General features: G+C 42.5%; 1 protein-coding gene across 2 annotated transcripts; it reads right to left on the bottom strand.

Moving 5' to 3' along the window:
- Nucleotides 1-2065: 2065 nt before the first annotated feature.
- Nucleotides 2066-23912, bottom strand: TGS1 (trimethylguanosine synthase 1). 2 transcript variants are annotated; one of them, XM_083622900.1, is made up of 13 exons: nucleotides 23693-23912; nucleotides 21768-21832; nucleotides 19745-19929; nucleotides 18223-19054; nucleotides 16363-16489; nucleotides 14550-14636; nucleotides 12993-13167; nucleotides 11815-12157; nucleotides 10766-10936; nucleotides 10415-10558; nucleotides 9593-9809; nucleotides 6815-6893; nucleotides 2066-2367 (listed from the first exon to the last, which is right to left on the bottom strand). In XM_083622900.1, exons 1-13 carry the CDS (start codon nucleotides 23809-23811, stop codon nucleotides 2251-2253), a joined length of 2661 nt encoding a protein of 886 aa, XP_083479026.1. In that variant the 5' UTR covers nucleotides 23812-23912; the 3' UTR covers nucleotides 2066-2250. The 2 variants fall into 2 exon arrangements, with proteins under 2 accessions (XP_083479026.1, XP_083479027.1); XM_083622901.1 differs by lacking the exon at nucleotides 23693-23912 and having other exon boundaries at nucleotides 21768-22716.
- Between the last annotated feature and the right edge of the window lie 2671 nt (nucleotides 23913-26583).

Below are 26583 nucleotides of genomic sequence, written 5' to 3'. Positions count from 1 at the left end.
TAGGAGGAATGTGCCTGCAGGGAGTAAATCTTAGGGCAGTCTCTCAGTGTCAGGCCTGTCCCAGAGAACGAAGGCACATGCCTGATAATTAACTGTTTATTGGCAAGAGAAACACAGCCAGTGGCGTAGCGTGGGTTGTCAGCACCCGGGGCAAGGCAAGTAATTTGCGCCCCCTAACCCGTGGATTTGCGCCCCCTAACCCGTGGATTTGCGCCCCCTAACCCCAGATGTTGCGCCCGGTGCGGCCGGCCCCCCCTGCACCCCCCACGCTACGCCACTGAACACAGCAGCTTCCAAGGTGCTCCGGATACCACACATTTCTAGCCTCTAAGCAGCTGTCCACAGGTTTGGAGCCTATGAAGCACTTGCAGCAACAGTGGGGGCCCTCCTTTCCTCCAGCTTACATTGCAACCCTGATGGGTTGCGTGCCTGCAACCTGAGGCTTCTCCTGCACAGAAGGTGCCGCTGCTCTTCCCACTTCAAGCCCCCCTGGTTCTAGGAGGAAGTGGGGCGAGGAAAAGTGGAAGTCTACTGTCAGCTGAACCACTTCCATATCTGGCACACCTTCCTCTGCCCTGACTTTCCCTCCTCCCCAGCTCCTGCCTTGCAGGCAGCATCACCCCACCTCACATAAATCACTGGTCCCCTCTTCTGGGTCACTCCCCTTGTCCCCTACCTCCACCACACTCTTCAGAGCCCTTCCAGTCCCTGACACTCAGTGTTCAGGGGGAGGGGCAAGCATGGCCAGGGTGAGATTTCACCCCTCCCATATCCAAGAATCTGCTGATGTTCTCTGCTAATTCTCCAGAGAGGAGGGGGCGGTTTCTGCTCTCTACTTCTTCCGCTCCAGCCTCACATCAGAGAGAGAGAGACTGAGTGTTAGAGAGAGATCGTGTGTATAGATAAGGTTGCTGCTAAGAGCAGCTGCAAACACTCAGTGCAGTTCAGCATTTTCATTTAGACCTCATTTAGCTCTGTACATAGTTGTGTATTATAGTTGTAGATAGAATAAAAGAAGATATTCTACAGAGCTGCTCTCCGAGTTGTTTATGCTCTGCTATACTCTGCTGTACTCTGCTGTGCGACAACTGTCTTCTTGTGGAAGTGAATCCGGTGCTCACAACTCTAAGCTGTGAGTCCACAGCACTTTGACCTGTTCCTGTGCAGAAGGTGGTCTCTGGAAGTGCGACCCAGCTCGCCTAGCCCAGTCGGGGCTGAAGTGTATGAGTCCAGTTGGTGGCACTGGCTCAAGGGCGATGCTGACACAGGGTAGGGTGCACCAGAGGAGGGATTACAGGTGCTTGCATGGTGGGTCCCTTATTGAGTTCTTCTCCATTCTTGGTATCTCTGGATGCTCCAGCACTGTGACCAACAGTCTGGGGGTGGTGCTGTTAAAAGACTGGGTCTGTTTGCCATAGGATCATGTGGACCCCTTAATTGTGGATGAGCAGACCTTTTATCAAGACCTGGGTGGGCCAGATGCAGCTCTGCCTGCTAACCTACTCAGATTTGGCAGGGGGAGTTGCTGTAGACCACCAGAGTTCATTTTCCATCACCAGGAAACCCTTTGGAGCAGGAGTAGAAGGCCTGTATCTGGTGTTGGGTCAGACAGGTTAGGGACCCTGCTTCCCAACAGCTTCCCAAACTGAGGTGGTCTCCAGCACAGTGCTGGAAGGTTTTGGCATCCATACCAAAATCCATGCTCTGGGCCCAGTTTATATTTCATCATGTGCTGTCTCAAGTGGTTATCTGCCTGACAGATGGAAGAGTGGGATACACCCTTTATTTGGCCTTTGCTCCAAATAGGGAGGTGTGGTGGTCTAGAAATATGGGCAGACATTGCCCCTCTGTTATAGTCTGACTACTTCCTGGTGAAGTTTGTATTTGCAGCAACTATTCCCATCTGCAAGAGGGCAGGAAGTTCAGATGGTCTATCTATCCTTGGAGGCTAATCTAGCTAATAGGTTTGGGAAATGGCCTCACTGCTCTGTGTATGTAAATGGAAGTCTAATTATTAATCCACTTCACACTTTACTTTGGTAATCACTTAGAAAATCCTTCAGACTTATTGTAAAATATTTTATTGATAACTGCAACAGGCATTCTAAACCATTTTTCATTAATTAACAAAATGACAATATTTTAGAGGAGCCACTGATTGTAAAATATATAACAGGCAAAGGGAGTAATCTTCAAAGCTTTGGGATAATACATTTTGCCTTGACAAGCAGGTTCACTCACATAAATAAGTCAAGGTGCATGTTTTTTAATTAGATCACCAAAGTATGCAGTTATGGTTTTCAATTTGTTGTTCAGAAAGTTTTGTTCTATTTCAACTTTTCCTCCTGGCCCAGCTAAGGAAGCTACCTAAAAAGTAAAAAGAAAGAAAAACAAGAACTGTTAAATAACTCAAAATGTGACACCGAGATGGCAATAGATTCAGGACCTTAAAAGCCCTAAACATCCTCAGCCCTGTATACCTGAAGGGGTGTCTCTATCCCCATCATTTATCCTGGACACTGAGGTCCAGCTCTGAGAGTCTTCTGACAGTTCCCTCACTGTGAGGTTACAGGGAACTGGTCAGAGGGCCTTCTCAATAGTCGTCCCCGCCCTCCCATCAGATGTCAAGGAGATAAACATCTGACTTTTAGAAGACATCCCTGTTCAGGGAAGTTTTTAATGCTTGATGTCTTACTGTGTTTGATGTCTGAATTTACTGGAAGCTGTCCAGAGTGGCTGGGGGAACCCAGTCAGATGGGTGGCATATAAAGAATAAGTTATTATTGTTATTATTATTATTATTAGTAGTAGTAGTAGTAGTAGTACAAAGAGGATATGTTCCATCTGAACTAGAATGGAACCAGACTGTTGACACTTAGAAATACAGGAAGCTCAGTCTTATACTGTGTCAGACTATAGATCCATCTAGCTCAGCATTGTCTACACTGACTGGCAGCGGCTCTCCAGCGTTTCAGAGAGCGTTCTCTCCCAGCCCTGCCTGGAGATGCTGTGGATGGGGCCTGGGAGCTTCTGAATGCAAAGCAGATGCTTTACCAGTGACCTATGGCCCCCTTTAATAGCAAAAAGAGGGTGATAAGTCCTTTAAACTGGCATCTTTAAACCGACTACCTGTATTATGTGGTACCTATATTAATGCCAATTCCATCACCAATTGGCCACATTCACATGTCACTGTGAAGCACAAACCATAGCTTACCATGCATACAAAAATCACGCCTACTACCCTGCTCCCTGCTATGGTTAGGTGAAAGCAAATCACATTCTTCGCCTAGTGGTACATCCAAATCAGGGACTGTGGTTTGTCTCAGCCCTAACAAACCACAATCTGTAGCCAGATCATTTGGGAGTGAAACAAACCTACAAACCCTGGTTCAAATGAAACACAAACCAGAATGATGGTTTGTTTTCTCCCAACACTCAGAGGGAGAAGGAAAGCAGCTGTGACTCATTTGTGCATTGCAAACCATGTGACATGTGAATGTGGCTAATGCCTCCTCCCATGGCTGTATTTGGATAGAATATCAATTCATGACATGCCAGCATAAGCACTTAAGTAGTAAAAGAGTAAACTGGAAGGAAGCATATCTGATTGAATATAAACCCTCCCAGTGACAAACCTACGTTTACTAAAACCCTCCAGTTTCCCAGTGCTACTTCCTGACCTCCTTGCTAGATAAGGGAAAATCTTGTCTGTGGTGCAGTGATTCATTAAGGAATTACTAACTTATCTTGACTCCCCAAAATATCTCAGCAGTTTCCATTTTTGCTTTTGTACAAATGACTGGAGTCATGATCTACTTGTGTGGACTGGTTATATTACTGCAAGTGGATTTCTCTAAAGTTCATTGAACCCTGAGAGTTAAGGGGAAAAACTGGATTACACAAGACCCTCAATACAATCTAACTGCTTCTGGACTCAGTTCCTGTCCTATGCGCACTTGTTTTGTTAAAACACACGTGCATGTAGGCAGCACAGCAGGCTTTTAGGGAAAAACAGATTGGATTATATTTAAGAGATGCAACTCTCAAAAATAAACATTCTTAGAGAAAATGAATTTCTGTTCACCCCATCAATTGAAAGAAGGAGGGATCGTCATTCAAATATACATCACTTCCAGTTACCAGCTCCTTATGGCGAGGTGCTACATGGAAATTTCAAAATGGTCTGGAGGACACCCTCATCTCAAAGCCTCAGATGGACAATGTGTGTCCTGTAAAGCTCAATGGGACCTTCTCACAAATTTGAGCATCTGGATGTGAAATGCCCATATTTGCTGCACGGCCTGGGCTGTGCCTAATGGAATAAATTTCACAACTCTTTCTGTTCTCAGTGCACATGTTCTCTATCTGCAGGACAGTGCCTGCCTATAGATTACTGAACCCAGTCAAACTTGTTCATGATCATCTCCAATGGTTTAAATTTGAGTTAACGTATCTGAAAAAAGAAAAAAAAAACACACAAATCTTCCTGCTTCCTAGGATAGAATTGGATGTGGAAGCTGTGTTGATATTTGAAAGGGATATCCATTATGCTTGTGCAAATAATGCTATCAGTGATGAGATCTGTCTAGTCTGTGCAGCAAAGATTACTTAGGAAAAACATATCTGAGCATCCCAAACTTGACAGGTCCCTCACCACAAAGATGCCATCCTATGCACATTTACCTGTGATTACATCCCGCTAACTTGACACACCTGCCCATCTGGGACCATTTTCCTATTTGATTGTACAAGCTATCACTGACATTTTTTTATTGCAACAAACCTAGAACTGCAACTGAAGAACAGACAATGGCTTAGACTGTAAGCCCAAATGTTCAGCTTCTAGAAAGATCAGTCCCAGAAATGACAGCACACTGGGAATAGTGGTCTGGATGTGTGTGTGCAAACATACATACAATGAACTTTTAATAAAAGTCTGTCCTATTCCAGGGTAGGTGTGTACATCCATATAAATTGCCTTTGAAGTAGTACTTTTTACTGCAAGTTGCTATTAAGTCCCCATCATGAGCAAACATAATTATGTCTAATAACAAACACCACAAAAACAACATTTGTTGACCTAGTTTACCTTCACTTTGCTTTTGTGGTTCTGAGCTTTTTAAACAAAAATACTTTCATGCCAAGTATCCCACAACCTGAAAACTCTGTCCTGAAAAGTGTATAAAGAAAGCCAGCAGCAAACACCAAACAGTTCATTCTTTGCTTAGTTTAAAAGCACAGCATGCATAATTTACTTATGCTATCTGTATCTTTTTGGTATGACTGCTCCCTCTAGAGGAAGTAGAAAGAAACTGACAATAATTCAAGTTTGATCACCTTTGCCCCTTCAGGCAGTGTTTATGTATCTTCAACATTTTAAGGCTGGATTTGGTTATTAACTGCTTATATTAAACTTTGTGGGGGTTTGTATATTGCTACATCTACAGCAATGTAAATGTTGTAAGAAAACTGAAAATGCAAAGTAACGGTGCCCAAACTTTTGAAGTGTAATGTCAGACCCCAGTACAAGGTAGTGTAACAGGTATAGTTCAGGATCTGTGATGTGCAGCCTGCAAGCCTTTCATTGCTGGCCATGCTTGAAGACATTCCTAAAACAAGGTTTTAATGCTAAACGACCAGGGCTTGGGAACACCCTTAACCATCATTAGAATGCTTAAATCCTTAAGTAAAAAATCCTTAAGTCAAAAATCCTTAAGTAAAAAGAGGAGAGATCTGTGTGCAAAGGGAGAAAGCTAATAATCCAATTTCCAACTTTTAAATAATTACTAGCATTGGAAAAGTTGCAGCTGCACCAGCCCAGTACAGCAAAACATTTAGTGATGGTCTTTGCCAAAAAATTACACCTGGTCCAGTTCTCTTGAGTTCTTTGCTCCACATCAACTAGTATCTAGGGTTACATTGCCTCAGAACAAAGAGAATCCTTTTATATAGTAGTCATTAACAGACCTAGCCCCTATGGATTGGCCTAACCCTTTAAAAATGCTATCTAAGCTAGCGGTCCTTGCTAACTTTTTGTGTACTCACTGATATAAATTATGTTTTTCTTTCTGTCTGCTCCGCCACTCAATCTCACAGAGCGACCTCAGTTTCTAGCACAGAATGATAAACACTATCCATACTGTCTATGCTGTTCAACCTCTATCATGTTTCCCTTCGGTCCTTTCTGCCCAAACTTCTAAGGTTATTGAATGTCAAAGAGCCTACTTTTTTTTACAACAAAAATACATATTTAGCATTCTAGGACCCGTAGCCCTCCAGGTGTTGGACTCCAACTCCCGTCAGCTCCACTCTGTAATGGGCAAGGTTGGAAATGATTGGAGATGTAGAGGCCACCTGATTCCCCATCCTTGTTCTACAGGGAGAAAGTTCGATAACAATAATATTCAATCTTACACATTCTACATAGGCTCTCAGTACTCCTTACAACAAACGTGTAAGGTAGGTCAGTGTTATCGCCATATTGTAGATGGAGGTGGGAAGAAACGGAAGGTGAAAGACAGAGACTTAAGCCCACTGGGCACAGGTGAAATGTCTGTTCGCAGCTCAGGGGCAGAAGTCAGTCAGCAGAAGCCTTGCATAAGGACTTTCACTTGTGCAACAGGGCTTTCCCCACCTCTGCCCCCCAAAATGGCTTGAGTAGGTGTGGGGAGAGTCCCCAGAACAGTGTGTGTATGGGGGGGGGGAATCATTTCTTTTGGCATGCTGCAAATGCGCAACACTGAATTCTACCCTACATCTCTAGATTAGCAACTGTACAGCACTACTCCTGAACCTGCAAATTAAAACTTACCTGATCTATGTTAGCATTACGAGGAAGAAAGTACACAATCTTGCTGGTAATCTTTTGCGACAGCTTGAAAATTTCAAATGTACAGATGTGTTAAGGAAGAAAAAGCAAATACTCTTTCAATGGGGATGGCTCTTTTAGTAAGACAGTCCCCTAAGGTAACACACATTCTTCCACAGGTATGTACAGAATACCATGAGTGATATTCTGATCAGGGCCCTAGTCTACACAAGCAGCAGGATGAGGTAGCAGAGGGGATTGTACCATTTCAGAATGCAAGGTAGGTACAGTGGTACCTCGGATTAAGTACCGTAGATTCCGGCGTATTAGGTGACTGGGTGTATTAGACGACCTCCCAAATTGGCAGCTGCAATTTGGGGGTTCGTCTTATAAGTCCAGTCATCTAATACGCTGGGCAGCTCTGCGCTGGGAGAAAGCCGCCCGGCGCGGAGCGGGCTCCGCCCCGCCCATACCCGGCGTATAAGACGACCCCCGACTTTTAAACCTCTTTTCCGGGGTTAAAAAGTTGTCTTATACGCCGGAATCTACAGTACTTAATTCGTTCCGGAGGTCCGTTCTTAACCTGAAACTGTTCTTAACCTGAAGCAACACTATAGCTAATGGAGCGTCCTGCTGCTGCCGTGCCACCGGAGAACGATTTTTGTTCTCATCCTGAAGCAAAGTTCTTAACCTGAAGTACTATTTCTGGATTAGCAGAGTCCGTAACCTGAAGCGTCTGTAACCTGAAGCATATGTAACCCGAGGTACCACTGTTAGTTTTTAAATATTCTAGTAAAAAGCAAAACACAACTATTTGCAAGTATAAAAATGAAAACAAAGCATTAACAAATCAGCAAGAAGTATTGTTCAGATTAGCCTTCTTGCTATGCTAATTTTCAATTTAGAGGTGTTAATCACTTTCAAAAACATGTCTCCCCCTACCCATTGCAGTTTAAGTGGTATATTCCATGCAACCACTTTAGGTCTCTCCAACCTAATTTCCAGCTTCTCTGCTGCATGTACTGACCATACCCAAACTACTTGTCACATGTTGTTCGGATGCCTGATGATCGTCTTCCAAAGCAACTACTCTATTCCCAACTTAAGAATGATAAGCATAATGCTGGTGGACAGCAAAAGAGGTTTAAAGATTATCTCAAGGTAAATAAAATGTAGTATAAACACCAACAACTGATGACAAAGAGCCCGTCAGTTGGAGAATAGCCTCTACCAAAGGCAGCATGGACTTTGAAGAAGCATGAACTCAGGCCGAAAGGGAGAAACGTTTGGCAAATCCTCCCAGTGATCTACCGTATTTTTCGCTCCATAGGGCGCACCAGACCATAGGGCGCACCTAGTTTTTAGACGGGGAAATCAATAAAAAAAAATCTTTCCCCCCAAGCCCCAAAGAGCAACGTACAGGCTGCGCACAACCTCTCCCTGCCGGAGGGGTTGCGCGCAGCTATGGCACAAGCCAAGGCATAGCTGCCTCTTTAGCTTCCTCTTTAGCTTCCTCTTTAGCCCCGCGCAATCTCTCCCTGCCAGGAGAGGCTGCGTGGAGCTAAAGAAGCCATAGCCCCGTGCAGCCTCTCCCTGGCACAAGCCTGCATTTGCTCCATAGGACGCACACACATTTCCCCTCAATTTTTGGAGGGGAAAAACTGCGTCCAATAGAGCGACCTGTGTCCTCACTGTGGAAGGATGTGCAAATCCAGAATCAATCTCCACAGTCACTTACAGACAAACTGCTAAGACCATTTTCATGGAAGACAATCTTACTCGGCTACGAGTGATTGCCAAGGAAAAAGAAGGTATTTCTCCAGAGACAGAACTGTTTCTAACCCTCACTCATACCATATGGACAACAGATCTGAAAGGATGATCGCGATGAATTTGGGAACCTGAAACTGCCCTTTACACTAGGTCCTCAATGTGGGAATTAGTTACTGAATCATCTAGGACACATGTAAAGTCATCCTATAAGAACTCAGAAATGTTAACCTGAAAGGAATTATTAGATTTAGTAGATGATCTCGCCACAGGACCAAGAGCGAGATTTGATAAGTATCTGATTCTTTTCAGCCCTAGGAGTCTATGAACCAATTTAACATCTTTTGTCTAACAGACAGTCAAAACTAAGAACAAGGAACTGTCAAAATGTGGTGATGTTTTTTTTTAAAGCAACTACAGAAATTTCCCAGATTACACAAGACTATATGCCAACTCAAACAAAACCTCTTCAACAACAGAAATCTGGTAGTCAGCATTATAAAGGCAACATCCTAAATAGGACCAATTCTGAAAAGAAAGTCACTTTTAAAAATAAAATCTCTTCTTAGTCAGAGTACCCAAATCTCTCCTGAGAGAAACAGCAATGGACATTTGATTTACAAGAATCAGTTTGCAACACTGTCATCAGCTGCTTTGAAGAAGGTCATCACCAATCATTCAACAGTACAAAAATCTTAACTCATGACCCTGGAATTCCTATCCAAGGTGTGTCATGAAAAAAAACCCCCACAATAGAACTTAAGCTTAACATAAGCAACTTGAAACTAAGACTACACTTTTCAGATCATCTGAGCCCTTTGCAACTACAAAGTAAGGGGGAAGGACCCTGTTCTCTGGAAATAATTCTTTGGGAGGAAGGGTGGGGTATTAATTTAACGTATAAGATGAAATGATATATGGCAGAAAGCATAATATGTGATATGCGGTCACCCTGTAAGAAAAACAGCATTTGTTTTACTTTTGTGGAAGAAGTGACTTGAAAAAGGATATCCATCGGGAGAAATCATAGTTTGAACATCAAAGATTTCTGCAGCAGCATATTCAGGCCCACCCCACGGAGGGCTCAGAAACACAACATCTGCTTTTAAACTGGATGCTAGCTTCATGAAGTCTCCACAGATGAACTCTATTTTATCTGCTACTCCATAGACTTCTGCGTTGTTGAGAGCAAGACTGATCTTCACAGGGTCGATATCGATTGCGATTACTAAAAAGAATGAACAAGGTCTTTTTCAAAATGCAGGTTTTTTAAAAAAAAAATAAAAATTCAATCAGTCATGTATGTTGAAAAGAAAGAAAGCAGTGGGAATTAGTACTTGTGCCACATAAACAACCAATCACCTAAGCTGGAATAACACCACTATATTTTCTCTGCATTTGTATAATTTTTTTGGCCGGTGTATATTGTGTAACTCTAAACTAAGCTGATAATGGTTTAATTTTTCTAAGCAAGCAAAGCGTAAAGCTGAACTCAGATCGTCATGGAAAAAAAGACTCCATCTCTTGGAGGATCTCACTAGTGAAAGCAGGAAAGGCACTTCTGCAGATTCTTCCCTCCTCTTACATCCACACAGTGGAGGGTGGAGGCAGTATCCAACACTTTCAAGACAACATGGAAAGTGACACTGGGAACTGGAAGGAGGAATTTAGCCAATTGCAAAGACTAGATCTGTCCCCTAGTAAGAATCTTTAGCTTTAACTAGAACACACACATACACAATCTCTCTCTCTCTCTATATATATCTACCACAACGCTAGCATATTAATGCGCACACAGTGGATAAGAGAAAAGAAGCAAACAGAAATGTTTACCTTTTTTCCCTGCCAAGGCAAACTGAATAGCGTTTCCTCCTACGCCACAGAATGCATCTGCTATTAAGTCAGAGTTGAAGGACTGGCTTACACGATCCGCAATATGCTCTGCAATCTTCTCAGGCGTAACAGAAAACCATCCCTCTAATGGAAGAAAGCAGTAGTCATATTTCTGTACTTAAAAAGGACAACCTTGAACATAAAAATCAGTGAAGTATATAGCTCACACATGCACAATCATCATTTAGCAACTGAAGTATCAAGTGAAGATCTACATGTGTAGAATGGTCTATTACAGAACTTGCCAATCACTTCAAAACAAAGTAGCTTCCAATCAATATATGAATTTACCTCTGTCTAACTGAATTCCTTCATCAAATCGAGAGAACAGTCTATACCGCTGCGCCCAGTATTTAGCCAACTCGGGATCAGCAACTATTTCAGGAGGCAGGGGCTGCCCACACCTGTTTGTCATCTTCGGTATTATCTTGATTTTCCTCTTGTTTGTAGTTTTTACTTCACCTAAACCAAAGAAAACCATACTTTGCAATTAGCTTATTTCTCTTAAATGGATTTAGGAACACGAAGAAAAATCTAAACTACTTTTATTACTCATTTCAGTTCAATTTATGCATTGCTTCAGAGAGCCAGGAGGAGTCCCAAAGTGATCACAGGGACAACAGCATGCAAAATATAACATACAATAAAAGCCATTAAACTGAAATAAATATTAGTGTAATTGTTCACTTTAGCTGCTGTTTACAACAGGGAAACAAAAAAGCCACAGAGATCTGCTTTATTGCTGCATCTACTGTAGTAATCAAATGTGAAATTCACTACAAATTTATTCACTGGGAATAAGAAATAAAAAAATAAAGTAGCAAAAGAAGCATCTGAAAACATACAAAGACATTTCAACAAAAATTAGTACAATGAAAACCAAAACATTCTTTTCTCCCACAGAGATTTCAGAAATTTAAGAGAACACAGAAATTCTCTTAAACCAACCAACAAAACCTTTTACGCAAAACTCCCCCTAACACCTATGTTGCTTATCCTATAACATTTCATGAGAAAGAAACTGCTCATTTGACCAAGAAGATCTCTACTATAGGTTGGAACTGCTCTCTTGTAAAGCAAACTCACAGAAGCAGGCAGAGTTCCATGCTCCCCCATCAGCCTGCTACATTTATTTCCAGCAGAAGTTGTTGCTACCTGTATTTTTATTCAAAGGGGTAGCTGGTGAAGTAGCACTCTGTTCATCACCAAACAATCTCTCTTGCAAATAAAAAGGGGATTAATTTTGGTTTTTTAAGGCTTTGGGGGCTTATCAACAGTTTCTCATTCATACACACAGACACACACACTTTTTAAAGCTTTTACTCAGAATTATCACATACCTTCTGCTTCCACCTGCAGGTAGTCCGGAATATCCACAGGAACTAACTCTCTTCCTGAAGGATGTGCATCTTCTCTTCCTGCCTCTTCCTTAGGCTCCTGGAACTTCCAGTCACTTGTTGCTACTACCAGATTTTCTTTGCCTTTTTCCTCAGTGCTGTTTCCTCCACGCTTACCAGAATCTGAACTGGAGAATGGCAGGTCACTTTTAGGAGAATCCAAATTATTTTGTGAGCCAGCAATGTTTTCCTGTTCCTCTGAATCACTACTGGAAGAAGGAGGGTGAACTCTGTCTTGAGACATCTCTTCCGCAGGCTCATTCACTTGTTTCAAGAAGCTTTCTACCTAGGAAGACCATGTATTACAGAACCACATTTCAAACAATTGCAGAAATGTGACTTTGCTACTGAAGGGAGATTATCACTACCTTCAGCAATCTAAGTAAAAGGAGAAAGAAGTCAACAGAACCCTACAAAGGAACACTACGTTTTGGCATTTGGGAGCATTCACCTCACAGGCTTGTAGACTTCCCCCACCCCCAGGAAGGGCTCTTCCTCCACTCCACCACTGCTTACTGTGATATCCAAGTTGCTGAAAAATTATGGCTCGGCCTTAATCCTGATAGTTTCATGTTATGTCTACAATGAACCTTGATGTAAGCGGACAATGCCATTGCAGAGAGAAACAAGCTGTTTTATCTGCGTAAACTGGTCCTTGGGTACATTGTGTTGCAGTTTCTTTCACTGTGCATATGCAAACCAACGAAAATATTAGGATGGACATGCAGTACAGTCATCACATGATGCACCACTACATCAGATGACCTTGGCAGCTGCAGGGTATCTATGTGTAGGGAGCTTTTGACATGGTAAAATCTCACGTCTTGTATATGCCCCGGGAACAATCCCAGATGGTATAATGGGGCTGCGTCCTTCCTAAACATTGAAGTCTCTTCTTAAGATACAGTCCTTACTAGACTAATATGAATTTAATCACTTACATAATCTAGTATACAGTAAGAAACATAAAATTGTACCTACTTTCTTTCTCTCACTAGCAACTAAGAGCATTCTAAATTATGAACACAATCTTGCACTATTTTTAAGAGCCAGCAGACACACAGGTTTTAACATCAGAATCCCAAATTCAAGACTATTAATATACCATATACAATACTGACCTTAATCAAAATGCTGCTCTTTTTAACTGCCCCTGTCTCAGGTTCTTCTGTAAAAAATATATGTTTCCTTTTGGTCTTGACTGTTCTGTGCATGTCCAAGAATTTTGATTTAAACTTCATATTTTTATTAAGATGACTCACTCTTCTTTCACTGAAGTCAGGAATGTCTCTGTATCTGGAGAAAACAGAATAAAAGTTAAAAACAACCTTTTCAGTGAGGGGGAAGAAGTTTTGCTCAGCTTCACAGTATGTTTATTAGCTGTGCCTTCTTCAACTGAAGGCCCCCTTTAAGCATGCCAACATTGCCACATAAATAGGCCTAAAAAATTAATGGAGTCACAGCAGTAAACTTTGCTTTTATACATACTGTGATATATTTATAGCTTACCAAAAGGCTTTAATGCATTTTGTACGAATATATCTTGTGTTGAATCACTCAAGTATTTAAATAAGGCCTGGGGAACCTGCAAGCCTCCTAGCTAATTAGGCCCATCAAGTCTCCCCATTTGGTCTGCAATGACATTTTAGCCGAGCCATGCTCACATGCCCTATACCTGATGTAATATATGATGTTGGGGGTGGGACAGGTAAAAATCCGGCTCAGCTGAAAGGTGATTTGCAGGCACAACCAATCAGTTTATGCAAAGTAATGCAAGTATAAGTGCTTTGAAAGGAGCTTAGAAGTCCTTTTCAAATCACTCCAGAAGACCTTGATCAGATGATTGAAAGGGACTTAGCAACAGTGAACAAAGTGCTATCTTGTGCAGTACTTTGAAAGGGGCTTCTCCAGAGGGTACCAAGTAGCACTTTGCAAGACATATGGAGGGCATAAATGTCACCCAACATCAATGTGAAGCCAAGTGATTGACAAGTAAGCTACCAAACATTGCCTGCCCAGGGCGAGGGAGATCATGATCTGGCCCACTGGCCAGATCCAGTTCTCTACCTTTGATCTAAATGGATCGCGAAGGAACTGTTAGTGGAAAAAGAAAACTATTTACAATAAACAAGCAACATTCTTCTGCATGGTCTTAGGTTGGTTTTTTTTTTTGTAATTATGAACAAGGCTAAGTATCCATTATTTGTGACAACTTTAGTATATCAAGAAGATGCAGGAAGTGAACACCCATAGTATTTCAACAGCAACCTAGGAAAAGAACATATTCTACACATAAAACCAGCAACCATCAGCAGCATCACGTTTAGGAAGGGATGGGGAACCTTAGGCCTGATGGCCAAATGTGGACCTCCAGAATTCTCTATCTGGTCCGCAGGATAGTTTCCAAGTCACACCTCTCACTGACCCTGCTCTGCCTGCTCCTGAAGTGCTTTTGCATCTTACTTGCTTGAATGGCAAAGATGTGTAGAAACCTCTAGATTTTACATGGGTTGAATGTAGCCTACTGTAAAAAGGCAAGAGCCACACCTGTTGCTCCACCCACTTTTTGCCAACCACTGGCATGCAGCCCCTGGCAGGTTGCCTAAGAGGCAAGGTGGTCCTCAGGCTGAAATGGTTCCTCACCCCTGCTTTAAGGAAACCATTAGAACACTTATTACTTTTGTCCTCTGCCATGTTTGAGTCCCAAAAGACAGCAAATCTTTTCTGGATCAGCCTGGGAATGTTCTTCAGCATCCAATTCATGGCTAGAAAGGAACAAAAATATTTGTCACTACAGTTCACAGTAAGTTGAGACAAAACAGCTGCCTATTTTGACTTCAAATGAAGGGTAAGTCGATTTCTAAATGATTATAAAGCAGCTAAGCAAAAGAAACAAGTGTCCACTGAATTCAAATAATGACTTTTATCACTTGTTTACAAGGTCAGAAATTCGCACAGCTGGGTTCCCCAATGATGCCTAATAAATGCCTTCTCAGCATTACCCGAAGTTTTGTGCCCAATATTGTTTCAAATTGAGACTTAGGGTCTTCAGTGAAACTGTCATAAAGACCTTTTGCTTGAAAGGTAAAAAGTAACTATACAAAACCATTAGTCTGGCTATCTCTACCAGAAAGGAAGGGGACAACCTTGGACTCATAGAACTCATAGAATCTTAGAGTTGGAAGGGACCCAAGGGCCACCTAGTCCAACCCCCTGCAATGCAGGAATCTCAGCTAAAGCATCCATGACAGATGGCCATCTAACCTCTGCTTAAAAACCTCCAAGGAAGGAGAGTCCACCACCTCTCGTGGGAGTCTGTTCCACTGCTGAACAGCTCTTACTGTCAGAAAGTTTTTCTGAATGTTTAGTCGGAATCTCCTTTCTTGTAACTTGAAGCCATTGGTTTGAGTCCTACTCTCTAGTGCAGGAGAAAACAAGCATGCTCCCTCTTCCATGTGACAACCCTTAAGATATCTGAAAATGGCTATCATATCTCCTCTCAGTCTCCTCTTTTCCAGGCTAAACAAGCCCAGCTCCTTCAAGTGCTCCTCATAAGGCTTTGTTTCCGGACCCTTGATCATCTTGGTTGCCCTCCTCTATACACGTTCCAGCTTCTCAACACCATTCTTAAATTGTGGTGTGCGGAACTGGACACAAGTATTCCAGGTGTGGTCTGACCAAGGCAGAATAGAGTGGTACTATTACTTCCCTGGATCTGGACACTATACTTCTGTGGATGCAGCCTAGAATAGTGCTAGCTTTTTTTGCTGCTCCACAGGCCACTGTCTGTGGCCTTTGGCCCATTTTCAAAAGTACAAGTAATCTGTTCTGTAATCTGTTCAAACCCCTGGCCAGAGCAACCGTGTCTGTCTATCAGCAGCCTGCTGAGTAGCAAGGAAGGGCAGGGAAAAGACAGAGAAGTGAGAGCAGAAAGGGAGAAGAGAAGGAAATGCCTGGCTATGCTGGCTTTGGCACCTTCCAACACTGACATGTGATCCCCGACAGAAAAAGGCTGCAGACCCCTGATCTAAACTATAGAGAGTCGTTCTTCAATAGAAATAGACCCAAGAGAACAGCCTTACATTTCACAGAATATTCAAATCACTAGTAATAACATGAAAGCAGCAACATTTTAAAAAAGGCAATATGGCAGCAGCCAGTAAGGGTTAATAAGTACAGTCATACCTCGGTTTTCGAACAGCTTAGTTCTCGAACGTTTTGGTTCCCGAATGCCACAAACCCAGAAGTGACTGTTCCGGTTTGCAAACTATTTTTGGAAGCTGAACGTCCGAAGGGGCTTCTGCGGCTTCCGATTGGCTGCAGGATCTTCCTGCAGCCAATCAGAAGCTGCACTTTGGTTTCTAAATGTTTTGGAAGCTGAACAGACTTCCAGAACAGATTCCGTTCGACTTCCAAGGTACGACTGTACACTAAATCATATAGGCACCCAAATGTGAATGGGAGAAGTGAAAGATATGATAGATAACCTGCCTCCTCTTTAATCTGACTTGTTTGCGTTCAGGCGGCTCATCATCATCACCATCATCACCATCACTGTTACTGTGCGATCCCCTACCTCCTGTGGCATCTGAACAAGATCTAGATGACCCCTGTGAAACTAAGAAGGAAAAGGGGGGGGGAGAGAAAGCATTGCTTTGATACACTGGTGGGGAATTTGTTTGCCGTTAGGTTTTTAAGACTCCATCAGCTCCATCGTTCATGGACAATAGTCAGGGATGATGGGAGTTGAAATCCAACAACATCTGGAAGGCCGCAAGTTCCTCAACCCTGCGTTAATGAATTTTATTTGTTTGTTTGCTTAATTTGTATCCCACCAATGGTGCTCAAGATGGCCAACAATAATACAAAACACAGCAAAATATAATAAAATACAATAAAACAGCAATCTTCAAGCAGTCATTCATTTCCTGTATGAGGAAAGCAACTTCAATCAAAAATTTTACATTTTCACCAAATTCACAGTGGAAATACTATTTTCCAGTTGCTTTTCATTAGGAACCCAACTGCACTCATCAGTCTATCTGGTGTTGAGACAAAACTGTTGACTATGCATTTGGCGAAACAAATCAATCTACCATCAATCTGAAAGCCTCTGCTTCATTGAATATCTGATCTAGGCATTTAAAATTCAAAAATATCAGAAAGCCATTCTTTCAGAGCCTCTTTCCAAACAACAGTATAACAAAGTCCAAGTAGCCAGCTCTGAATTGAAAACATCAGGATCTCAGGAATGTTCGGATTTCTGAAATACTGACAGGGCTGGGAGGTACCTGGGCACTGCAGTATGTTCTGATAGCACCTCAAACTGGTAGAAATGCCTAGTAAGAAAACCAAACATTTCTGTGGAAAGATCAGAGGAATTGTGGGTAGGATATTAGGGGTGTTTCAGAGAAGCAAGGTTGGGCTTTGTCTTAAGTGAAGACTGAACAATAGTTTCCCTTCAGAATGACAAATGCATGTGGATGGAACACACACACCCTTTGCCCCTTTACCACCTCACAGACTAAAGGCCACAGACATCTTGCAAAATGGAACCAATCACTCTATTAGATTAATATTTTCAAAGTGAGACATCTGGGTACTGAATAACCTTTGAAACCCAAGACCACAATATGGATGTGAGGCTTACTTTGTAAACAATATTCTAAAGACCATTCACATTTTGCAAGTGACTCTTCTGAGTACAAAACATATCCCTTTTGAGAAGAAATGCCTAATCCCTACCTGCCCTGGAAATGATAGGTAGTATTCCAGGCTGCAGAAGCAGCTGCTTATTGCACACTTATTTTCTCTCTACTGGATTCAGTGCAGGAATGCAGTAGACAGGCAATATCTCTGAGCTGGCACTGGAAGCGAGTTGAGAATGTAAGCTGGAGCGTAGCACTTCTACACAAACATTGTCTACACCAATGTTCTGCATTTCTGCTGGCTGCTTGGTTTCCAGCTCCCCTGCACTATTTTCCAGGTCACTATTATGTGTGGTGTCAACTGAGAGCACAGGGAGAGGGTCTTTTTATACCTGTGTTCCAAAGCAGTCTAGGATGCTTGAAAGACAAAGTGTTCAGCTCTAGATACAAAGTCTTCGATGTGTCATCTACACTTCTTTAGCTGAGAATGTGAGTTGCAGGATTGGGGAAAAGGGGAGGGAAAGGGAAACAGGATTGCAAAGAATGTGGAATAAAACATCCAAAATAATACAGCTTTTATATGTGCCACTCAATGGAGAAATGCACAGTACAGAATATGGGGTGGCTGCAAGGGAATTTCTTTCCTAGCTTTTGCAAACACAGGGTCTTATGCCTTCTGGGAAAGGGAACCTAGTATACCAACCTGGCTTGTCTGAACATCCATTTTCAGAAGACGCATTACTTTCTCTTGTTCCCTCATCATATTTCACAGTCTGAGAAGTATCACAAGGACAACACCTTTCAATGCTTGTTACGCTCAGTTCTCTCTGACCATTACAATCATCCGCATTTTCCAATTTGAACCGTTCTGTTTCTTCAGAGTTTAGATTTATTTTACTAATTTCAGGAAGAATGTCACTATTACAGTGACTATCATTTGGAGAAGGATTTTCCTTGCAGCTGGCACTGGACGCGAGTTGAGAATGTAGGCTGGAGTGTAGCACTTCTACACAAACACTGTCTACACCAATGTTCTGCATTTCTGCTGGCTGCTTGGTTTCCAGCTCCTCTGCACTATTTTGCAGGTCACTATTATGTGTGGCGTCAACAGTCCAACCTTGACTTGCCCAGTAGTGAAACTGTTGCCAGTAATACCAGTATAGTTCATTATAATGCTGCTCCCACTTTTCCTTTACTTCAGGATTATTCCAAGGCTCAGTAATAGACAAAAGTTCAAAATTTTTCTCTTGCCAACTTTGCCACAGAAGTCCTTCTCCATACTCACTCCAATACTTTTCCCATTTTTCTTTCATATGAAACTCATCAAGTAAAAGGTCTCCATTTTCACAGCTCTTGTCATTCTCAGATCCCTTTTTAATTGGAGAGTGATCATCGGAAAGAGACAGGTCATCTTCATCAAGATCTTCTTTCAATGGTTCCTGCATTACTGTGAAAATATCTTGTTGCAGCATTTTCTTTTTCTTCTTTTTCTTCTTCTTCACTTTCTTACTTTTCTTACTAATATTCTCAAGTGCCTGAAATTCAGCATGAAAAAGCATAAATGCAATTTTTATGTACTTTGTTCAACAGATTCTGATTCAATATGGTTACCTAGTTAATTCATTTCACAAATTTTCATGTTATAGCTTGGTTGTAACCTAGCCAGAAAATCACAAATGACACATCTACCCAGCTCTACAATTCTATGATTCTACCCCATAATATTCAACTGCTATCTTATTTGGTGTGCTCTTAGATTAACAGCCAAGAATGCATTTGCCTTCCAATTTATTATTTCCAACTCAACTTTTCTTTTTCTGAATGTCAACTACCTGACATTCAGAAGACATCTTAAGGCAGCCCTGTTCAGGGAAGTTTTTAACGTGTGATATTTTACTGTATTTTTGGTTTTTATGGAAGCCGCCCAGAGTGGCTGGGGAGGCCCAGCCAGATGGGCGGGGTATAAATAATAAATTATTATTATTATTATTATTATTATTATTATTATTATTATTATTATTATTTTGTCACACTTCTTAAAAGCCCATTTTTCCTATTCCCTCTCTCATTTAACTTTGGTTTTTAATTCTAGAGCCAGGAGGAAAAAGAAATGTATTCCTGAAAATTCTTTTGTGGGGTTTGTTAATGCAACGTACTAAATTTACTTTACATTCCAATAACTTTAGATAGCACAAAGGAATAGAAAATACATTGGGTTTTATTACCAATGTCTTATGGGCTGCTGCATTGCCAAATTGAACAGGTAAGCCCATGCGTTTCATGAGTTCAGCCTCTGAATCAAGTTCAATGTCTTCCACTCCAGAAGCATGACTGTTAGATAAATCAGCAGTCCCAAAGGAATTATGTTTCTTGTCTTTTTCTTCATCCTCGGTGGTTACTTGATCTTCCCCTGTAAACCACAATACTAAGTTACAAAGTTGTATTTTCATTCTTACTTTTGTCAGTCATAGATTTCTAATGCAGAAGAATTACAATACCAAATTATTTTCCCCAAGCATCCTGTGGCAGTCGTTTCAAAAGAGTACACCAAGTTTCTTAGGAAAAATGATTAATTTCCCTTAAAGCAAATTGTATTAGATGTTTATTGAAGTTTGAGAAGATGCTCTCTTGAAAATACCAAATGTAAGTGAATAATCGATTCAAATGTATATTCAGTGATTGATTCCATGCTTAGATTAACTCTGTTAGTCCAAAGCTAAAGTTCCCAAAATGCTTGAATTTAAATAAAATATTAAAAGCACAATTTCCTACTGCAGACACGATTTCTTCCTACAGGCACAAATACAAGGGGGGAAAGAACCAGAGGATCTCACAGTCATGAAGACTAGATACCAAAGGCACACAACTGTCTATATGAGAACCCAGCTGCAAAACATTTCAAGCCTGAAATTCTATTTAATGCAAAACTATGTATCAAAGAAGGCAGCCAGCAGCCATACCATGTTTCCCTTGTCCATGTCCCTGTTTGTGAAATGTTATCTCCATGTGAGGTTCACAGGCACCTATTCTCATGTCCTCCTTATTCTCCCATGCCTTTTACAAATATCAGCTAAATTATTTTTAGCCTGTTCTTGTTGCTGCTATGTTCTTTACTGCTACTTTGCTCTTGCTACCAACTTGCTGTTTTTATCATTCAACTTCTGTAGAGATTGCAATGCTGCCCTGAATACTATCAGGGCAGCACTACAATCACTACAAAAATTCATTGACGGGTGGAGTATGAATTGTACAGTAAACTAACTAAAATGAAAAATTATTTGTGGAAACAGTCAAGAAACCTAAACAGAATTCACATGCAGCAGTTTGTACAGCAGTTTCTTGGGATAGGGGGGAAAGCAGGAAAGGGGCACTGCTGAGATGCCCTACCAACTGGTTGTTGGTCAGTCTCCTACTGTTTTATGGCTGCGGGCTTTTAGATGCGAGTTCTGAGATATAATTGTTTTCAGGTACTGATGTAACCATCTAATAAGAATCACTAGAATCAGGCTACGAGATACAGTGGTACCTCGGGTTAAGTACTTTATTCGTTCCGGAGGTCCGTACTTAACCTGAAACTGTTCTTAACCTGAAGCACCACTTTAGCTAATGGGGCCTCCTGCTGCGCCGCCGGAGCACGATTTCTGTTCTCATCCTGAAGCAAAGTTCTTAACCTGAAGCACTATTTCTGGGTTAGCGGAGTCTGTAACCTGAAGCGTATGTAACCTGAAGCATATGTAACCTGAAGCGTATGTAACCTGAGGTACCACTGTATTGGATAGCCTTGGGTAGAAGTGCTTAGCAGTGAATCCATGTTTATTCACATACATGTGTAACACTAAGAGTGGAATTTTGTGCACGTTCACTCAGAAGTAAGTTAATCTAGGCTCACTCCCAGGTTGATGTGTATGTAGTTCATAAGTAATACTACATTGGTTCCCATACCTAAAGACACCCTATCTTGCCGATTCTCAAGCAGATTTCATATGTGGTTTGGAACAATATATTTACTCAAGCAAAACTACTGTTGTAACACTTTCCATATATACGTTCTCTTCACTTTTCCAAAAGTCTTCACCTACATTTTCTTATACGGACTTTGAAAAATCTGTATCTGAGCATTGGGTTGATAAATTAATAGCAGGGATACAACTATAATTTGTTAATTCAAGTTTCTCTACCTTACAGGTATGCAAACAACTTATTTTGCAATGCACACAATGTTAATTCAACATTTTGAGCATATCTTACCTATACTGTCACCTTCATCTTTGACATAAAATCCCTTCAAGCCTAGTTTGTAAAGTTTTCGATCCCTAGGGAATAAAATAAAAATACATGTCACTGTTAAGGCCATCAATGAAATATGGAAGTGAAATAGCAGATGACAAAGAAAGCATGCAAAAAAGGCCTTCTTTACACAACATGCTATAATTTTAGTTTTCCTGAAACTAGTCATCATGTACAACAAAGAATCTTGAGGCACCTTAAAGACTAAAGAATTTATTTCTTGGGCTACATTCCATTTCATCAAATGTATGAAATGTTGTCCCAAGGTATAGATAGCCCAACTCTCTTTGGCATATTCTTCTTTCTGTTGCTCTCATATGCCTTCAGCTTGACTGAAAACGGTGTGTATTTCCATTCAAGAAGTGGCAGGGGTCTGTTCAACCTGGCACGTCTCCATGCCAAGACAAAAAATGCAACGCGTTCTTATCCACAAGATGTGGTTTGTAGATAATGCAACCTTGACAGCGCAAGGAAACTCTGCAGAGACTCATCAACCCCCAGCCTACTCATCAACCCCAAGCCTACATGGAGTTTGGCTTCACCAGCAGCCTGACAAAGACCAACATCCTGTTTTATGGAAGTGAGTCATGGGTAGCTTACACCCGCCAGGAGTGACACCTCAATGCCTTCCATAAGTGCTGCGTCAGGAAGGTTTTGGGCACCACATGGCAGGGCAGAGTCTCAAACAAAGATGTTTTCTCCCAAGCTCACACTCCCAACATGTTTGCACTTCTGTCTCTGTGGCATCTATGCTGGCTTGCTCATGTACACAGAATGGAAGATGGCAGAATCCCCAAGGATGTGCTCTATGGAGAGCTGCCTTCAGGCAACAGGCCTGTTGACAGACCAACTCTAAATTACAAAGATGCCTGCAAACGTGACATGAAGGCTGGCAACAGTAACCCCGTAGTATGGGAATCCTTTCCAGACAATCACGGTGCCTGGAGACGGACAGTCAGGTGCATCCACACCAGTGACCAATGGAGGAATGACCACTGGGAGGAGCACAGAGAGAAGAAACACCACGGTGCACTTGGAGCAACAAAACCAGACGGCCTAATCTGCCACAAAACATGCCTGTTCCATATCAGTCTCTACAGCCACAGTAGGTGCTGCAACTCTCCAAAAGTTTGACTTTACCCCCAAAGACACACACTTCCATTGTATCCTGAGACAGACAAATGCCAACAACATGAGAAGTCTTACACATAGCAGCTTTACCTTACTTTACTCGGGGGGGGGGGCACCCCTTGCATTTCACCCCACTGTTAGCTAGCAAAAGTGTGGCAGAACCTCATAATTACTAAAATCCAGGCTAAATTAGCTGAACTTGGAACCCCACTAAAGTACGTGAGACTTAGTTGTGACTAACATGTCCCATCTATTTCAGTGGTATTTGAAGTTCAACTAAAACAGGAACAGGATTTCCCAAAGTGTGGTACGCATACCCCTGGGGGTATCAATGGGTGCATGACTCCCCCTCCCCACTTCAATGTGATTTTTTGGGGTGCTGCAGAAAACAATTCAAAGATAGAAAAGTATTATTAACCCTTGCCCCCCTATATATCTCCACTTGTGAAGATCTTTACACCAGTAAAGGTTGCGCTCTCCAAAGCGGCATGTTATTGTTCTAAGTTTGGTGGGAAACAGTGAACTGGTGGATCTAACCCATTGTCACCATCATCACCAACAGGTTGCTACTACTCAGAAGCCGCGGGAATTCAAAAGGACACTCCTCGGCGCCACTTCTCCCGCAATTAAGCCGCCTCGAATCCCTGTCAGGGAACAAGGCGGGAAATAAACGAGCAAGCAAAAAAAGCGAGTGAGACCTTCAGGCTGGCCGCTCACACCGGCTCCCCCCCCCCCTCGCCCCCTCCCCGACTCACTCCACGAAGGCTCGCGTGCACAGGCAGAGGATGTCGCTTCCTGCCTCCGCCTCTCCTTCGCCCCGCAGCGTGAGCAGCAGCTCGGCCACCACCAGGGTCTGCGGCACCTCGCGCAACATGCCGCCGCTTCTGCCCCTCGAAAGGACTCGAGGCAAGCAAGGCTCAGAACCCCGTGGGAGAAAGAGCGTGGCGGACCCAAACGGGACGGGTATTTCCGGCGGAAGTGCGCCTCCGCGAGTGTTGCACCCCATAAGAGTCCGGCGGGGGGGGGAAAGGCGATGGCGCGCGGGGCCGCTTTGAGGAGCAGAGAGAGTTTGCTTGGCGAGGCTGGAAGGAGGTGGGGAACACCTCCCTGTTCTGCGGACATTTGAACTACAATTACAATAAAAGATTTTGTCCTGTTTCAGCCGTGCAGTTGTTTTGTGCTGTTGCCAGGTGTTCTCGAGGCCGGTTCACCCCTCTCTCTCCGCCTCCGGCACAGGAAGGCAGAGGCAAAAAAAGGGCTGTGTCATAAGAAATGCAACTTTATCCCGCTGGATGGCGCAACATCAATCCTTAACGACAGCCCGTCTCCCATTTTCTAATGTTGTCCATGTTACAAGGAACTCTCTATTTCCCTCTCCCTTCCTCCCTCTCTCTGTGTGTGTGTGTAAATCCACGCCCTCCATTTCCAAAAGCCACAGTGCTCTATTTTTAAAATGTGAGCTGTCACACAGGCTACTAGTTTTCCTAGAAACCACATCCTCGGTTACGGAAGCGCTTCGCCATGATGTAAAATAGGCGTTCGTGGAGATTGTACTCGTGCTCAAAAGCGCTGCTATTATTTCACATGTTCCAAAGCTAATCTCTAGAAAAGATCAAATTAACCCCTGTGCAGTAAAACATGTTTCATGTCGTGGTGTCTTCTGGATTTTGTTGTTGTGCTTAAGAGCATTATCAGAAATTATTGTCCCCTTACAAATACCCCATAACTCTTTACCATACCAGACACACGTTGGCTCTCATTTGGTCTCTTTAAAACCAAGACAGAACCACAGTTGCCCCATCTCTCTACTTGGGCATCCTTGTCATCATGTCTAATAAAAATAATGCATGAGCAAAGACACATAACTACCCTTCTTCTCCACACTGTGTCACATTGATCAGTCAAGAAAGAAGAATGTGCAATGCACAGTTGTTACCCATTGTTCTTTTTAGACCAGGGATGGGGAACATGAGGGATGGGGAACATGGCTCAAATTCATACGGATTGGAGGAGCCCAGTGAAACAGAAAGTGGGCAGGAGGGGGGAACTGGGGGAGGAAATAGGAAGCCTAAACAGGCCAGATCTCTGGAAGAACAATCTGTCCAATCTTGTCTATCCTCTAGCAGCCCAGAGAGAATGTGGGGAGGGGGAGGAATTGAGTGAGGGAACTGGGGTGGCAGAAAGAGAAAATGTAGCTTTGTCTACCACTGACTTCAGTCCCACCCATGTACATCCACCTGATTACACCAAGGGAATGTGGCCGTTACAAAGAAGCAAAGAGTGATAGTGGTCTTTGTTTCCTATCATGTCTAGTGTGATCCTTATACAGTACCGCAGTTTGTCGCTTGCTCTAATAACACTGTTAATATTTCCGATTCTTAAAACATGTATCTGAAAAATTTAAGTTTGCACCTATAGAGAGCCTGCTCAGGAGGATATTTCGAGAGATGTGCTGAGCCCTGCTCTCAGCTTCGAATGGCATTCACAGAAGGCATGGAAAACAGGAATAGGGTTGTGCCAAGTGACCTCATCATTGACCTCCACAAGTTCAAGTGAAAGACGTATACAGCTGTATGAATTTAATGCCCTGCTCACACCTTCTGTTGAACACACTGAAATTGAGTGGTACCAATCAGTTCAATCCCTCACCCTCTGTTTAATGAATGTGAGAATAGGGCTCCACTCTCCCATACACATGGATGTTAACAACCTCCTAGTGATACAGCAATAATACTGCTAGCACATGTACAAAGCTAACAGGATCTGGTATGCTTTCAAATTGGATGGGGGACTGAATGTTGAGATTGCTGGCATTGCAGGGGGTTGGTCTAGATGACCTTCAGGATACCTTTCAACTCTATGATTCTATGATAGACACATAGAAAGCAGAATCTCAGAATTGTAAAGACACTCATGACATATGAGAACCTGTACCCGCCCAAGGTCTCCTGGACCATCAGAGTGTGTCTTACCTCCTGCAGAGTCCATTACTCTGAAAAGTTGGGTACTCTTTTCAATACTGTGTTTGATAGGCTCTTTTTATAATTCTGTTGCACACAACTCCAATATCTGAGAGGTGTGTGATTCCATGAGTGCTTATCCAGGGTATGTGTTTCCTTTAGAATGAGGGACAGTCGAGACTGTGGGGTCTTTATGATATATGGTTTATTCTCACACACACACATACACACACATACATATAACCCGAACCTATGATGAAGGGGTTCACATCATTAAGACCCGAAGGGGGTTTTGCTTCTCCTTATTGTTTAGTCGTTTAGTCGTGTCTGACTCTTCGTGACCCTATGGACCAGAGCACTTCTGCTTCTCCTATTTCAACAGGCTCTTTTTATTGCTCAGTCTCCCGGCTGCCCAACCTACAGCCTGCCAGCTTCTACCTTTAAGCTCACATAACTGTGCAACTTTGGCCTTTGTCACCATCCTATTTGTCTTATGACACAGAGGCACTCCCTTTGTTACCTTAATGGCCCATACTTAGAGAGCCATTATTTCATCAGGAAGCTAGCCAGGCTGTTCCAGGAACTGAACCTATGCTGATCCCAGGAATTAGAAGGCGGTTCAGACATACAGCCTACTTCCCCAACACATAACAATATAGTGGCCTCTTTCCTCTTCTGCACCTCTC

This window comes from Podarcis filfolensis, assembly GCF_964270895.1.
Source record: "Podarcis filfolensis genome assembly, chromosome: 7".
In the NCBI taxonomy this organism is placed as follows: Eukaryota; Metazoa; Chordata; class Lepidosauria; order Squamata; family Lacertidae; genus Podarcis; species Podarcis filfolensis.
Note: the sequence above shows the minus strand (reverse complement) of the source record. Positions and strands in the feature narration are given on the sequence as shown.